The following is a 17,327-nucleotide window of genomic DNA, read 5'->3' on the forward strand; positions in this document are numbered from 1 at the left end:
AAAACAAACAAAAAGGCTATCTGGCTCAGAACATATGATCTAGGTAGGGTTTGTCTTTCCTCCCTGCTTAGACTGCCCTTCAATTGCTCAAAATCTACCTTCAGAGTGCTTTTTAACAAAAGCTAATTATAAGGAGAAGTTTTTATGGCTAGATATAGTAATACCATCCAAGCTGGTGGTGTGACAGCAATTTATATACCTTTCCCAACCACATCTTTTTCATTTTATTGATATTAGTTCGCAGGAGGTAAGATTGGTTCAAAATTGGAGTGTAAAAGGACTTTTCTTTTTGACTAAAGTGTTTAAGGTACAGACACTCCATGAGATGCAATTAACATAGTTACCCATTTTGATATATTAAGACTCCTTATAGTGATTTAGAATACAATAATTAAGTAAGATTTTACTTTTCTTAACAAGATTGCTTGTTTAATTGAAATTATAATTATATAATTATAGCAAGTATAAAAGTGCTTTAAAAAACTCCAGACTTTTGACCAAAATGAAACAACACATATATAAATTCCATAGTTAACAGAACAATTTAAACAATTACGTTTTGGAGCTATGAATACACTCACTAAATTTCTGACATATATGAAATGATCAGACTGGTTGGTCATCAATTTTAATTATAGTTTAACTCTGACATCAAGACTACATGCCAGTGTGTCTATTAAAATTCAGTAAATCAAAGAAGAAATATTGGCCTTTAATTAAGATATATAAAAATGGCTTTTATAATAATTAATGTTTTAAAGGATTAATCATAGAATCATAGAACCATAGGAGGGATCGCAAGCATCATCTAGTCCATTCCTCTGCCAAGATGCACGGTTTGTTGTATCTAAACCATCCAAGACAGATGGCTATCCAGCCTATGGTGAACAGATGTCCCGATTTTATAGGGGCAGTCCCGATATTTGGGGATTTTTCTTATATTGGTGCCTATTACCCCCCACACTCTGTCCCAATTTTTCATACTTGCTATCTGGGCACCCTAATTCCAGCCTCCTTTTGAAAACCTCCAGTGAAGGAGCTTCCACAACCTCCGTATGCAGTCTGTTTCATTGTCTCACTGTTGTTACAGTTAGGAAGTTTTTCCTGAGATTTAATTTAAATCTGCTATGCTGTAGTTTGAACCCATTGCCTCTTGTCTTGCCTTCTGTGGCAAGAGAGAACAATTTTTCTCCATCTTTCTTATGTCAGCCTTTCAAGTATTTGAAGATCATGATCATGTCCCCCCTTAATTTCCTCTTTTCCAAACTAAACATACTCAGTTCCTTCAGCCTATGCTCATATGGCTTCCATTCCATCCCTTTGATCATTTTCGTTGATCACCTCTGGATCCTTTCCAGTTTGTTTACATCTTTTTTATACAGCAGTGACCAAAACTGGACACAGTATTCAAGCGAAGGCCTAACCAGCCCCAAGTAGAATGGTACTATTACCTCCTGTGACTTGCATGCTATTCCTCTGTTAATGCAACCTAAACTGACATTTGCTTTTTTTGCAACAGCATCACATTGTTGACTCATGTTCAAGTTGTAATAAAATAAATCACATTTCAGTGGTTGAGTGCTCAGAATTCAGACTACATCCAGGCAGAAAAAAATCTACGTCTTCTTTGGTGCTTTGTTGGTATTTTGTTTTTCAGTTCTGAGTATTAATTTTTCAGGGAACATTTACACTGCCATTAGACTTGAAAGTGGTAAGAGAGTCCTGTCTGTGGTGTCAGCTAGGAAGATGTTCCTTCTCCATCACTAACAGTGAAGAATGTCAAAATTACTGCATTTTATGAAAAAATATATATGACTTGGTTTCCCTACTCACTTTTGTATTGTGTTCTACTAGGACTGATGGGGTTAATTTCTTCTTTGGGGCAGAGGAATAAGAGATGGATGTTGGTCATGTAGGCATGTCTGGATAAGTATGAATGAACTACCAAGAACTGTCAACATACGAATGGAATTACCCTCAGACATATAATAAAAGATCAGGAACCAGACATTAACTTGTAACACCTGGCAGCTGAGGGAGGCAATATATGTGAAAATAATATGACTAGATCTTGAAATAAAGAACTAAGGTGTCAGAAAACTGTTGTAAGAACTCTGCTTCCCAGTGCAGAGAGAGAGAGAGAGATGGCATCCTGGACATTTTGGGCCAAAATGGCAGGTAGTTCTGCCACCATGGGTGTAGTGGAGCCACTACAAAAGTGAAGGCCTCAGGCCTTGCACTAAAGAGGTATACTCTCTGAGAGTCTGTATAAAAGCCATATATAAGTTCTCAGTGTGGATCCATGACACAAGCATTCTTATATTCCTTAGGGCTGCCAGTAGCTCCAGGGAGAAAACCACAGTACTATGATGTTCTTGTCTTAGCTTCATGGAATACAGCAAAGAGTATATTATTTTACATTCTCTTAGGAAGTTTTCTGTCCTCAGAACTCTCATCTAAATCACTTACAATCTGGGTTGAAGGAGATGTGGGAAGTGTTTTAGAAGGTGAGAGATTCTACCAGGCATACTTAAGTATATTTTCTTTATCTCTGATTCAGGAAGTGAAAGATGACAGTTCTGGGGAAGTGGTCTTGAGAGGTGTTTTGTAGATTTGGGGTGAATTCTTTAAATATGCATTTTAATATGGCTAAATGTAAAACTATATATTTAGGAACAAAGAATGTAGTCCATACTTACAGGATGGGGGATTCTACGCTGGAAAGCAGTTACTCTGAATAAGATTTGGGGGTCATGCTGGATAAGCTGCTGAACATGTTATCCCAGTGTGATGCTGTAGCCAAAAGAGCTAATCAATCTTGGGATATATAAAGAGGGGAATCTCAAGTAGGAATAGAAAAGTTATTTTACATTTGTGTTTGGCACTAATGTGTTTGCTGCTGGAATATTGTGTCCTGTTCTTGTGCCCACAATTCAGTAAGGATGTTGATAAATTGAAGAGGGTTCAGAGAAGAGCGGTGACAATTACTAAACGTTTAGAAAACATGATTTATAGTGATAGACTCAAAGAGCTCAATCTAGTTAGCTTAACAAAGAGAAGGTAAAGAGGTGACTTGATTACAGTCTATAAGTATCTGCCTGAGAAACCAATAATCAGCTCTTCAGTCTGGCAGAGAAAGGTACAACATGACCCAATGGCTGGAGGTGGAAGCTAGACAAATTCAGACTGGAAATAAGGCTTAAGTTATTAACAGTGAGAGTAATTAATCACTGGAACAATTTACCAAAGGTTGAGGGGGGATTCTCCATCACTGACCATTTTGAACTTTACATTTGGATATTTTTCTAAAAGATATGCTCTAGAACAGAGGTGCGCAAACTACGGCCCATGGGACCGTCCTGCCTGCCTCTTGAGCTCCCAGCCAGGAAGGCTAGCCAGCCCCCGGCTCCTTCCCTGCTGTCCCCCCTCTCCCGCAGCCACATGGGCAGTGCTCTGGGCAGTGGGGTTGCGCGCTCCTGCTGAGTAGAGCAGCAGCGTGTCTAGCTCTGGCCGGGCAGAGCGGCTGCCAGAAATGCTGCTCTGAGTGGCATGGTAAGGGGGCCAGGGCCCAGGATTGGATAAGGGGTGGGGGTTCCCAGGTGGCAGTCAGGGGACAGGGGGCGGTTGGATGGGGCAGAGGTTCTGCCGGGGGGGGCAGTCAGGGGATGGGGAAAGGGGGGGTTGGATAGGCACGGGGGGCCTATCAGGGGGAGGGGGTGTGGATAGGGGTCGGGGGATTGGGAGCAGGGGCGGTGGATAGGGGGTGGGGTCCCGGGGGGCAGTTAGAGGCGGGGAGTCCCAGGAAGGGGTGGTTAGGGGACAAGGCGCAGGGGAGGTTGGATGGGTTGGGAGTTCAGAGGGAGGCAGTCAGGGGGCGGGAAGTGGGAGGGGTGGATGGGGGTGGGGGCCAGGCTGTTTGGGGAGGCACAGCCTTCCCTACCTAGCCCTCCATACAGTTTTGCAACCCCAATGTGGCCCTCGGGCCAAAAAGTTTGCCCACCCCTGCTCTAGAACATCAGTTCTCAAACTATGGGGCAGACATCCTAAAGGAGGCGTGGAAATGTGTCAAGGGAGGTGCGATGTTATTGACATGAACTGTGACTGTATAGATCATTGTTGCAACCAGGATCCTATGGTTGCACCAGGTCTTGTACAGAGGAGGTCAAGTGGGGTATCTATGGAAAGGTTGTAGTTTGCTGGTTATGATTATGCTATCTGTATGTGTGTATCATTTTTGTATTTGAAGTTATGAATATTGCCTATGTACTTGTATCTCAGTAAGTACCCAGTCAAGAAACACTTAACTGACAATGGACTTTGGGAGATGTCAATCCACATTTGAGCTCTCCTGGGAACGTTCAAACTAACATGTAAACAACGGTGTCAGCCTGCAAAAAGCTGAATCATTCACGGATATGTGATTTGCCCAGGTGGCTACAAACTCCATCTTGTTGCTGTAATTTTGCACAGGAGAACAAAGGGGTTTCAGCTCACAAGAGAAAGAATATAAAAGGCCCATGAAACCCCTCCATTTTGTCTTCAGCTGGCTCAAGAGATGGCCTCTCCACCCCCAAGAGATGCCTGAAAGAAACTCTAACAAAGAACAGTAACTATGGGGCTGTGAGTGATTCATAGAATCATAGAATATCAGGGTTGGAAGGGACCTAAGGAGGTCATCTAGCCCAACCCCCTGCTCAAAGCAGGACCAATCCCCAACTAAATCATCCCAGCAAGGGCTTTGTCAAGCCTGACCTTAAAAACTTCTAAGGAAGGAGATTCCGCCACCTCCCTAGGTAACGCATTCCAGGGCTTCACCACCCTCCTAGTGAAAAAGTTTTTCCTAATATCCAACCTAAACCTCCCCCACTGCAACTTGAGACCATTGATTGCTGGACCCAGACTAGGAAGGAGTCCAGTCTGTGAAAGAAGCTTATTGGAACATCTCTGAGGGTGAGATTTTATCTGTAATCAGTTTCATAATGTATTAGGCTTAGACTTGCATGTTTTGTTTTATTTTGCTTGGTAACTTACTTTGTTCTGTTTGCTATTACTTGGAATCACTTAAATCCTACTTTCTATGTTTAAAAATATATCGTCATCTCATGCTCTGGGGGTCTCTAAACCTCTGACTGCTAGAAGCTGGACTGCATGACACGGGATGGATCACTCGATAAATTGCCCTGTTCTTTTCACTCCCACTGAAGCATCTGGCACCAGCATTTAGGCTAGATGGATCATTGGTTTGACACAGTATGGACGTTCTTATGTTCTTAATACATTGTATTTCATATGATTTTTTTTAACTGCTCAGCCTGGGTTAAAGAACATTCCATGTTTTCCCTCCAATCAGTAAGTCAGCTTGTCTTATACAGTGACAGAAAGGATGTGGACAAATTGGAGAGTCCAGAGGAGGGCAATGAAAATGATTAGGGGCACATGATTTATGAAGAGAGGCTGAGGGAACTGGGCTTATTTAGTCTGCAGAAAAGAAGAGTGAGGGGGGGATTTGATAGCAGCCTTCAACTACCTGAAGGGAGGTACCAAAGAGGATGGAGCTCAGTGGTGGCAGATGACAGAACAAGAGCAGTTGTCTCAAGTTGCAGTGGGGCAGTCTAGGTTGGCTATTAGGAAAAACTATTTCACTAGGAGGGTGGTGAAGCACTGGAATCAGTTACCTAGGGAGGTGGTGGAATCTCCATCTTTAGAGGTTTTTAAGGCCTGGCTTGACAATGGCCTGGCTGGGATGATTTAGTTGTGGTTGTTCCTGGTTTGAGCAGGGGGTTGGATTAGATGACCTCCTTAGGTCTCTTCCAACCCTAATCTTCTATGATTCTATGACAGTAGCAGTCTAGTCCCTTAATGTCAGATATGCTAGTTCAACTCTAAGATGAACCAGAAAATGAGCAAGCCACATGGAGGGAAGAGTGTTCACACCCGCAGTTTAGCCAGGTAATGAAGACTAGACTGAGGTGGGGAAACAAATTTGTGCAGATGAATCCCATTTCCCAAGCAGTCCTAAACAGACCACAATCCCCACAGATCTATGCAGGTAAATGCAGCCCTATGCATTCATATTTTTTCAAAACAATAGTAGTGCAAAGTATGCGTTCAGCTATTTACAGTTATATGTGAGACAAACTCAGGATAATTTTGGCAGCAAGAAGAAAGGTTATAACTGTACAAAAATATAGCAATTTTCCTTCCTCTGAACTTTACCCTACTACTCAGCATGGTCAGGAGCTGATCACACTCACGAATTCTATGAGGGACTTTGAAACGGACACTTCCTTGCTATATCTGGCAAAGTTGTATATTATTCAAAAGTAAATAAGCATTTCCAGCAGGAATAGTGCAATACCAACAAAGTAAGAAATCAGATCTAGGAATGAAATCCTGGCTCCACTGAAGTCAGTGGGAGTTTTGCCACTGACTTCAGTGTAACCAAGATTTCACCCCAGGAATTTAATATGAACAGATAAAGACTATAGAAGACAAGGAGAACATCTGAAATATGTTCAATACTATTGTTTTGATTCTTTAATTACCTTCCCATTCACATTCCTGCTGCTAGGTATGCAAAAGAATATAAATTGTGAAAGGTTTTGGACTATTCTTTTTCTTCCCCTATATAATAGCTCACAGCCAATAATACTTTAGAGAATGTATTTCACAACAGAAACTTCAATGGTTGAAAGTTTGGGTTATACTGCTAACAACACATGATAGGATACATTTATGGTTGGTTGGTTTGTTTTTAAATACAGAACAGTATATAAAGTATTTGTTTGGAGAGGGAAAAAACAAGAAAAATAATTCTTCAAGTGTTGCCACATATCAAAGTTCAAGAAAGTCATAAAAATAAGCATAAAATAAAAAAAATCATTAATCTTCAACCTTACAGATCTGATGAGCCACTCTGTCAGCTAATGTAGTTCCAAAGTGCCATAAACTAAGAAACATCATCCTGAGTATCTACTGCCATGTTTACATCATGATATTGCATGATCACAGTACAGAGTACCATTGTACTGATACAACCCTATACTAATGCTGCAAACACCCTAGTGCAGTACCAAAACATAGTATCACAACTCTTGTGTATTTTTCTGATACACCTGTTAACAAAATGTCCATTTTCTAATTAATGCTCCCCCACCCAAAGTTGATTGGAGCAGGATGTATTTGCTTGAAGTGATGAGGAGGGATTCTAGTGGTTCTGTTCAGCACTCCCTGCACTGTTGTGTGTGTGTGTATGTTTGTACAGTAGCAAGGAGAGCAGTCTGCCTAAGATCAAACTCAAGCATGAAAATAGTTTCTACAAGACCTGTATGTGGTGCTTCAAAGAGCCAGAGCTTCATGACTATTCAGTCTGCCTGAGATCAAACTCAAGCATGAAAACAGTTTCTACAAGTCCTATATGTGCTGCTTCAAAGAGCCAGAGCTTCATGACTATTGACTATATAATAACACTCAAGAGCACTCTAGGTGTTTCCCCCCTCCCCCATTTAAAAAAAGACATTTATCAGTTACAATCCTGAGTTAATTGCTTTAGGATATCAAAATTAAATAAATTGGCCTTAACACTCAGCTAAGTAATGTTTCTCCTGGTGATGGCATAATTACAAAACCCAGCCAAAGATTCCAATACAAGAAATCTGTTAAGATATATACACAACCTATGTATATTTCTAACAAATACAGTTAGAAATCTAGAACAAAAAAATTGTTTGCTTTTCAGTATTTCACTTTTATGCATTTGCTCTGTTTTGTCAAAAATTTTCTGATACAGATTTTTTCCTAAGATTTTTACATGGATTATATATAAAATAACTACGATTTGCGATTTGCCTGGGGATTGTGTGCCTCATATTTATGGACCATAACATTAATGCCCTTTAAGAATACAATGGTCTTTTCTGTTCAATATACTTATAAGATAACTTGGTTTCCTCAATTCTTAATTGTATTATAGTTAACAACTTCAGTTATGTAATTTTGATGTCACTTACTACATAATCCGTCTTTACTAAAAATCTGCAAAAATATTAATTTGGCATACAGCAACTACATAAATGCCCACAACATATGATAAGTGAAGATGGGAAAATATATCTGTATTGCTCATTGGTATCTGAAAAAAACAAATTCTACGGTATTTAGCAATATTGCCTGTATAATTGTGATGGATATATTGCCATCTTGATGCATAAAACGTAGTCAAGTGCAGGAGTATTTTAAAACTAAGGGAGACAAATGCTGTCTCTTTTTGTTTTTATATAGTCGTGGTGCCAAGCACCTCGGGTTTTTTGTTTTGTTTTTTTTAACTGAAGGCAGAAGATACCTCAGCTAATATAGCAAAATGAGCTACACTAGTCAACTGTAAACTGTATCTCACTTCTAATTCATTAAAATTTAGATAGGTTGATATGTCTCTGCTCACGATTTATGAAGCCCTGTTCGGCAGAAATCTTTCTGTCATGGTGAGATGTGCATTCTAAACACACAAGGCCCAATTCTGATCTCAGAGAATGACAAAGCAGTTTATTTTAAGGGTAAATGGCTCATAAAGTTAAGAACAGATAAGAACTGTGCCATATTCTACTTTTGCTATATGCATGCTACTCCCACTGTACCCAATGGGAGTTTTGCACCAACACTGAGTACAAAATGTGGATTTTTATGTAATTTTCATACAGCAGTGAAAATTATCAACTAAGAATACTGCTACATATTTTTCAACATATTCGCCAGTCTGGAGACCTTACAAACACAGTAAAAACAAACATTGTTTAAAAAACTGAAAATAGCCAAAATCAAATCAAATACACAGAGAATCAGTCTTGCTGCTAGTGTAACAGATACACCTCAGATATTTTTTTGTTTTCTTTCTTTTGAAGAGGATACAAGGTGGCAGTTCAGGCAGCCCTGTACACACTGTGAATTTTAAACATTAAACCACTAAAAAGAACAGCAGAGATATTATCATCTACGGAATTCTGAGGCTATGTAGGTTTCTGTGGGTTTTTTGTTTACTGTAGTGACCTGAATTTAGGGTTAATACATCACACTGATATAATTCACTTGTGATGACTATAGACTAAAGATGTTTCTAATTCCTATATGATTTTTACCTCTCTCTGTCTGGGGAGTAGTGGTCATCTATTGCACGATGTCTATCCATTCGGTTCATGGTATTATAATGTGCAGGAGTAGATCGAGTCCCTCGAGGTCCCTGTTCCATATTCCTACTGAGGACATAAAAACCATCAAAGTCTTAGGGTAAGTAGTGCACCATGTCCTTATACTGATTTGTAAAATTAGTTCTGTTAATGAAAATGTCAGCTATAAAAAAAGCTTTAAGAGGTCTATCTTTCACATACTTGTACTGTTACATAATTATAAATCTCATGGTGAATTGTTGACGTTATGGCTATCATTATTTCAAAGAGAAAAGGCACCACCTTTGTGCCACAGATACTGTGACTTTAGCACAGGAGGGAATCTGAGCCATTGTACTTATAGAGTGATGCATTGTAACAGAAGTCTGCTTTCTAACTGAGGGATTATTGTAGAGAACTAGATTGTTCCAGGGCCCATCAAATACAGGGCTGGTGTTTTGCCATATTAGGCAGAGGCAATCTACTATGAGTGAAATGAGGACTACTAAGGGAAAATTCAGCCTGCCAAGCAAATTATCACCTATACAAATCACTAGATATCAGTTTTGCAATAAAGAAGCAGCACAATAATTTAATTTGCATAATCTAGGAGTTTAAAGGAAGAAGATTTATTTTAATCAAACGTTTTCTATATTCCAGGACCAACAAGTAATTACTATAGTGGGTGAAATCCTGGCTACACTGAAATTTTACCACTGACTTCAGTGGGGCCAAGCTTTCACCTATATTTTATTCAACATAAACTTTGATAACCATTGGTATTCAATGACCCCTCTTTGCCTGCAGAACAAATCAATCAGTAGTAGGAAGAAAGGAAGGTAGTACTATCAACTGCAAAGTTTATCAGGTAAATACAATAGGATATTTTCACTTGTATGTTCACAGAGTTTATTAGGAAAGATATTTAAAGACTATCATGCAATGAAGGAAATACATATATTTATTACAATTGTGTTATAATTTTAATGATGCAAACAAGATGAATCAGAATAATAAGGTATTTCCATATTCTTGGCATTTATGGTCCATACTATGAAATCATGATGTATGCAGTAACAGAAATCTTCATAGCAGTTGTATATACATTAAACATTTATTCAAGTATATTTTTGTTACATATGCATGTGTGCATTCATGCACACATAAATACATATGTGCGTACAAAATTATGTTAACAAAATGATAAGGTTGTAAAGTCAAACTCCAAAATGCTAGGAAGTGCCAGAATTAAGGCTTCCTTGTATTACTCCTGGGGGAATTCTGTGCCAAAAAATTAAAAATTCTGCACCAAACAAAAAAAATTGGCACACAATATTTTACAATTCTGCAAAATTCTGCATATTTTCTTTGTCAAAATAACACAATATAATCACATTTAAATAAATTACAAAAATACTTGAAACTAACTACAATGGATGGAAAATGGGAGTAGGGAGCATTGGAAGAAATCCCCAACCCCGCACTGTCTAATAGTAATGTAGCTAGTATTGACCCTTTACATTTAGTTATTAGTTAACAAATATATGCTCAGTGTTACATCATAGGCAACTGAAGAGCAAGTGAGGGCTAGGGACTCAAACTCATAATTTATATTGGCTACTGACCATCTCCAGAAAGTAGCAAACAGTTCATGGAGCCCATTTTGACAGGAATTTTTTTCAGTCCAAAAATTTAGACCAGCTCTAATACCTAAAGCATCATAAGTATTTATAAGGTCAAACTGTCCTTTACAATAAGGCTCCTTTACACCACTCTGGCAATGTAAAGGAGCCTTAAAATTTTTACAGCTGTGTTATACTCCTGGGAAAATTCACTAAGAACAATGGGAACAATTTATGAAGCAGGCAGGCTGCTACATTCTGCTCTGCCTGAGGGGACAGAGCCTGCTCCACAACTACCTCCTGAGAAGCACCCCAAAGCCCTGTCCCCTCCCTGCCGAGTGTGCTGCCATAGTGAGCGAGAGGGATGGAGTGTCTCTCTCTCTCGCACTTGCACAACTGCCCAGCCCCACTCCCGATGGTGATTTACATCTCTACCAGCTGCTCCAGGTGTCCAAATTGACCTGCCTGCACTGCCGGGGAGGGGCACATGATCGCTTTTGCAGCTTCCCTTTGCTTCTCCATCAGAAGACATTTTTCTGTGGGGAAACAAAGAAATCCATGGGGTCATGAATTCTGTGCACATGCAGTGATGCAGAATTCTCCCCAGGGTATGGTATGTATGAATTATGATAACCTAACTCAGCATCACATAGAAAGTCTGTGGCAGAGCCAGGAATAGAACCCAGTTCTCTCCTGTGTCCCAGTCCAGGGCCGCAAATATGAGAAAACATCCTTTCTCTTCTTGCAGTCTTCTTTCTCATTAACTGTTCATCCTGTGCACTGAATAAGGCACAAATAGTATGAGAGCACATAATTAAAGACAGTATACTAATGCCATGCAAGGACTGAAGAAGGTTGTATAGGTAACCTTAATTCTGGCATTTCCTAAGTTTTGAATGCTTGAGACTGTCACCTTAATGTTATTTTAACATTTAAAAAATGGTATTTCCTAGATATACTAAAGGCAAAACTGAAAAAAAAAAATCCTATCTAGTGGAATCATATTAATCCTCCCCAAAGGTCATCAGCAGTGTTGGAACCCAAGTACGTTAGATCCATACCCAGAACACTTGCTAAATTATTTTCTAATCATGTCATATGTTCATAGATTTTAAGGCCAGAAGATACCATTGTGATCATCTTATCTGACTTCTGACATAACACAGGCCATATGACTTTCCCATATTAATCCCTGCTTCAAGTTCAATAGCTATGCTTGACCTACAGCATATCTTTTAGAAAAATATCCAATCTTGATTTAAGTAAATGAGATCAGAATAAGCCCCTCTGTGTATTCTATTTATCTACTTCCTAAGTAGTTTTTTATTTATAGAAGGGTTGTATTTATTTATTTTACTGGATTTTTAGTAGGAACCTATCATCAGTTACCTGTATGTGATGAATTATGATAATGTGTGTGATGTTACCTGTGCATAAGTAATAAAAATATGTTACTGAGAAAATAGTATGAAAATAAATAAATAAATAAATAATAGGGCCAGTAAGTTAACAGTTTAATCTAAAAAAAGAACAAAAGAGAAAACAAAAGAGAGAGAGAGAGAGAAGCAGAATTGTTATGGAAGAGCATGCAGACATGTACTTGATTCAGAATATTTGACACCATGCACTGAAAGTTTAATAGGCAATATTAACATTATGGCCAGATCATCAGCGAGTATTAAATCAGTGCAACTCCACTAATTTCAGTATAGCTACACTGAATTACAGCAGCTGAGGTCCTAGCCTCGAAAGTTACACTAAATACCAAGAGGAAACACATTCTACTCTATATCTCTATTTTTGCAGCCTCTTGAAGAAAAACATTTCCACGAGGGCAATGCCTATCCATGCTTAACAAGACTATTCTTAAATAGTATTTTCAGTCCTGTTAGTAGTCATTATCTTATGTAGTTGGGGTGTAAGAAAGATGTCCTGATCTTTGTTTCACAGTATCAGAGGCTGCTTGAGAAAAAGGATGTATGTTCTTTTCTATAGAAAAAGTGGTTGTAGAAGTGTTAATCTATTTTTGTTGCTTCCAAAATGTGTAAAAAAAATACTGATATACAGAATCTTTGGATTTCCCAAGGCTTGGTCATTTACAGACATAGTGATAGAAAATAGCCATTGACAAACTGATTAAAAACAAAAACAAGAACACCTCATATCATAATACCTTTAACCTGGTAAATCTCTCTTTAAAAGAATGGGGATAAAAATTTCTATTGCTTTAGATTGGAATGTATTTTGTGTCAGACTGATGTAAAAAAAGTGAAGGAATAATTTACACATGACTATATTATCAAAAACTCATTTTTCATTATTTCATAAAGAGCAAACCGATTACTCTGTGTTTCTATCATTCACTATTTTTTCTTGGTGTCACAGTTATTTCAGACATCCTCATGGATTTCAACAGCACTTAATTTCGTACGCTCACAGGCACTGAATCCATATAGTGATTTACCTTTGTGGAGGAGGGACACTGGGAGACCAAGATCTAGTCCGTCCTATACTATCTGTACGGTGAGAGGACCCTGATCGAGAGCAGTGATTGGATGACATCACTTGTTCTGGCACTGATAACGTTGAGCTCTGAAGATCTCTTCCATTATGTCGGTAATCTAAAGAAAATACAAAAAATGAGCAAAACTAAAATCACATTTGGATTTGTTTGTTTGTTTATTTTCTATTTTATTAAATATGTAGCACTTGTTAAATATGCCATAAATCATGAAGAATAGGGCAATGTTGTTTTGACTATTGACAGACTTGTGTCTGTTTTCAAATGCATATAACATAAAATATGTGTATAGATATGTTTCCTACATTTATGATGGAATTTCCCTTTTAATGACAAGCACTTAAATTGCCATGTATACAAACAGTAATTTAGAGTAAAAAGATCTGTGAAGAGTATGATACATTAATTACATTACTTTAAAATATATTTTTATTAGAACAATAAGATATACAAAATTAGTTAATACAATTTCTAACAAATGGTGTAATGTCATGATCCATCACATTCCATAATTCAAAATCCTTCGAAAATTGGTGATCCTAAAAGAAAAGTAAAATTCTAGGGGGCAGGTGGGAAGGTTTGGGAACTCCTACTTCAGAAACAGGTAGAGCAGCACTGACATACTGAAATGGGATTCCACTCTTGGGATCAAATTTAAGCAATAGTGTAAATTTTGTAAATGTATGTAAGAAGGAAAATGTGGATGTCCTGAAGTTAACATCCTTGACGTTTAGATAGTACGACTCATGAAAAGTCTTAACAGAAAACCTACCAAGTTATAGAAGTACAAAATGCAATCAGATGGCAAAATGCAAACAAATGGTCCTTTTTATGACAGCTGTACCCATTCTACAGACATCAACAGAAAGAAATGGAATCAAAGGGGAAAAAAGAGATGGACAGACTTTCTAAGATATTTTATATACACAAAGAAGAAACTCATTTAATATCAAGTTTATGGAGAAGAGACTCAGCAGGATGAGCATATGAATATGAGATAAATGTTGGCAGGATGATAGACTCATTTAGGTGGAAATATATCTCCAGCTTTGGAAGGAATTGCCGATAAGTAAATACCAACATTTTGTCCTACTTAAATCTGCCAGTTCCTGAAACTGAAGTCACTGCCCCAGGAACATTATCTTCTAGGTAAGAAATATGGGATCACAGATACTGAGCAGCTCTAAAGGAGCTTTCCTGAGGTTTGTCAGGACCACACTAATATCCAACAATACAGGGAGCTGTCACAAGAGATGGAAGAATTTTAAAACTAATCCTGATCACAAAGGGCTGCAGAGACACTGGTCTTCAAAGAGTTTATGACAAGCCATAGTAGTTATCCAATAAACATGGATGGAATTGGTTTTTCAGCCAGAAGAAGGTAGTTAAACAGTTTGGTGAGGGGTATTTAAAGGGATCCAAAATGGCTGGATTGCACAACACTGAAAAATGTTGCCACTTAAAGTTATAAATCCTTCTGGCAGACATCTGAGATAACAGGAGGACTTGAGATAGAACACCTATGGAACTCTACTCTGTCAAGAACCAAACTTTTCAAAGTTAGGGTTCTCAGCATAGGAGAGAGCAAGACAGTCTGGTTCTGAGCAATTATCTGTGGGAACAGTCACTGCTAGCTGCAACAATGCGGAGAATCGTACAAGTTTGAGCCTATATTGGACTACTAGGATAATCAAACCCTTACATCTAAGCTTGGCAGAACCTTTGCTAACAGAAAGGTACCGATAGAGAGGCATGCAGGCACCACCATCACCAGTGATGTCCTTTAATAGTCTGGTCTCTTCCTGGCATCATGAACAGAAGAGTAGTAGTTTCTTGTTTAGGTAAAGGGAAAGAGATTCATAGCTGTTGTCCCTGAAAGCCTTGCTGGATGTCTCCAGGCACACTTGAATCCAGTCAGTGTGTACAACGGCATGCAAGGTAGTGTCTTTTGCTTCTGCCTTCATCTCTCATGGGGAGAAAAACGGGGCGATCCCGGAGACAGCAGGGTGACCTCATGTTCTTTTGCATTCTGTAGAGATGTTCCACTAATTCTAAAGTTACCCTTTCCAGTGAATGGAAGATCTTGAAGCTTTGTGGACCCCAAACCATGGATTTCCCATGTGGAATTCAGATACCTACAGAAAGCAGATCTTCAGGTATTCACTCTTCAGCCAATAATTCTTGGCAATATACCATATACATCAAAGGCTGTGTGCACCTTATACTGGGCCAGGTCCATAACTTCATGCACAAAATTGATAATCTATCCTGGCATTTCCTGCTTGGAGAAGAAATTCAACTAAAGTATGAGCATTCATCCACACCCAAATTTGCTCTCTGGCCTTATAGACTGCAGTCCATAAGAGAGTAGCCACAAAACAGTAAATCCACTTCCAAAAGGACTGCAGCATTGAAACTCTGTTCTGGGGTCCAGTTTCATGGATTTGGATGGTTTTCCGTTAGCCAGAGCAGGTCTCTGTCATGTCTTCATTAACTCATCAGGAATAGGATACTGCCATATTATTCCTATGTGCTCCTAGTCCAGGTACTTCTCAGTCTTGGCCCTTGGTAACAAACTAAACCAAACCCAACTGACTTAGAGTCATTGTTCCCATGAAGCAAGACCTCATCAAGCAAATCTAGTACCCATATTTATCATGCTTGACTCCAAAACAAAGGATGCCGCAATTGTGTTAATCTGCAAGCAACTTCCTCCTGCAACATACACACTTCTTCAGTTCTTAAGATTCTTTCTTTCCTCCTTTGTGTGGATCAAGGGAGAGAGATGCCATCCTGTAAAAGAAAACAGTATAAATAATAGCTGCATTTATTGACAAAGATGTATCAATGCAAAAAACACCAAAACACTCAGTGTAGCAGATGTCCAACAGGATGCTCACAGAATGCGTCAAGAGATAGAAGCCTTAAAATGTTGAGAGTCGACAGACATATCTATGTGTGGAAGACCACTGGAGCAAAGTCTTGACATGTCAAAGCCTTGATACCAATGTGCTAATACAACTCCTTCGAACAACAATAGGGTTTTCAGAACTTGAGTCAAATGTTTAATTCAAATTCCTTTAATTAAGGTTGTGTTTTCCTCATCACCATTTAATTAGATAAAACCAATTTGGTGTGTTTTTACTGCTTTTATTCAAGAGCATAAACAATTAGAAGGTTAACTAATTTATTATACTTCCATAAAATACTAAAAAAAATGAAAATTTGATTGATCCTACAGTGTAAATCAAGCTAGCCAAATCAAGGAATTAACAATAATACAAATCAGAATTGAAGAGAACAACTTGAGATCTACAACTGGTCAAATCATCGCATGAGTACTACCACTAATCAAATCACAAAGTTAACAAAACACCAAAGATTAAATGGTTTACTTGGTCTTTCTTTCTCTATGCAGTTTACTTAGCAGCTTGTTGAAACAATGGGTTAAGTTTTAATGTGTTAAATACCACAGGAGACCTCTAGTGCTCTGTGGTAGTTTTCTTTCAACCTAGGTTAATCAATGTCCAATGGTAATTTGCATTATGGGCTTTTATGCATGCACTATTACTGGCCATACACATGTATTCATGCATGCCTAAAAAGGCTAGGATATGAAGTCTTTTCCTGGCAGGTGTCTCTGCACAGATATTCAAGTATCCTGTTAAGGAAACAAACAAATACAAAAGTTACTAAGAAAAAGATAAAGGATCTGCTCTTCACCTTGCTTGGTCTGTGGAGCTTTACAGTCAGTCAGAAACTGTAGTTTGGAGAATTAGGTGATGTTTTGTGGCTCAGGTATTATCAAGCTAGCAAGTACCATCCTCTGGTCAACTGGCCATTCTACTATGCCTTGGTATCTACTTTCCTTTGAAGGGAAAGTAGGAGTATCAGCCATCTCATTGTCTTCGTGGTGACCTCAGAAGGAACACACTCTCTTTCGCATTTACCAGGTCTTTAAAGGGAGAAACCCAGACTCATGTTGTCCCAAAGGATCTCCTCAGCAATCTTCTGATCAGAGGATCA

At 38.6% G+C, this 17,327-nt stretch overlaps 1 protein-coding gene across 23 annotated transcripts in view; it reads right to left on the reverse strand.

The window, feature by feature from the left end:
- Nucleotides 1-17,327, reverse strand: part of RIMS2 (regulating synaptic membrane exocytosis 2) — a 786,041-nt gene that overhangs the window by 243,481 nt on the left and 525,233 nt on the right. For 17 of the 23 annotated variants that reach the window (XM_043507439.1, XM_043507441.1, XM_043507440.1 and 14 more), the window contains 2 exons: nt 13,245-13,401; nt 9,132-9,248 (listed from right to left, as the gene is read on the reverse strand). In XM_043507439.1, coding sequence (XP_043363374.1) covers nt 9,132-9,248; nt 13,245-13,401 — 274 coding nt within the window. The remainder of the gene's footprint in view (nt 1-9,131; nt 9,249-13,244; nt 13,402-17,327) is intronic. The other 6 variants (XM_043507443.1, XM_038389642.2, XM_043507446.1 and 3 more) reach the window with 1 other exon arrangement.

Source organism: Dermochelys coriacea, chromosome 2 (assembly GCF_009764565.3).
Source record: "Dermochelys coriacea isolate rDerCor1 chromosome 2, rDerCor1.pri.v4, whole genome shotgun sequence".
NCBI lineage: Eukaryota > Metazoa > Chordata > Testudines > Dermochelyidae > Dermochelys > Dermochelys coriacea.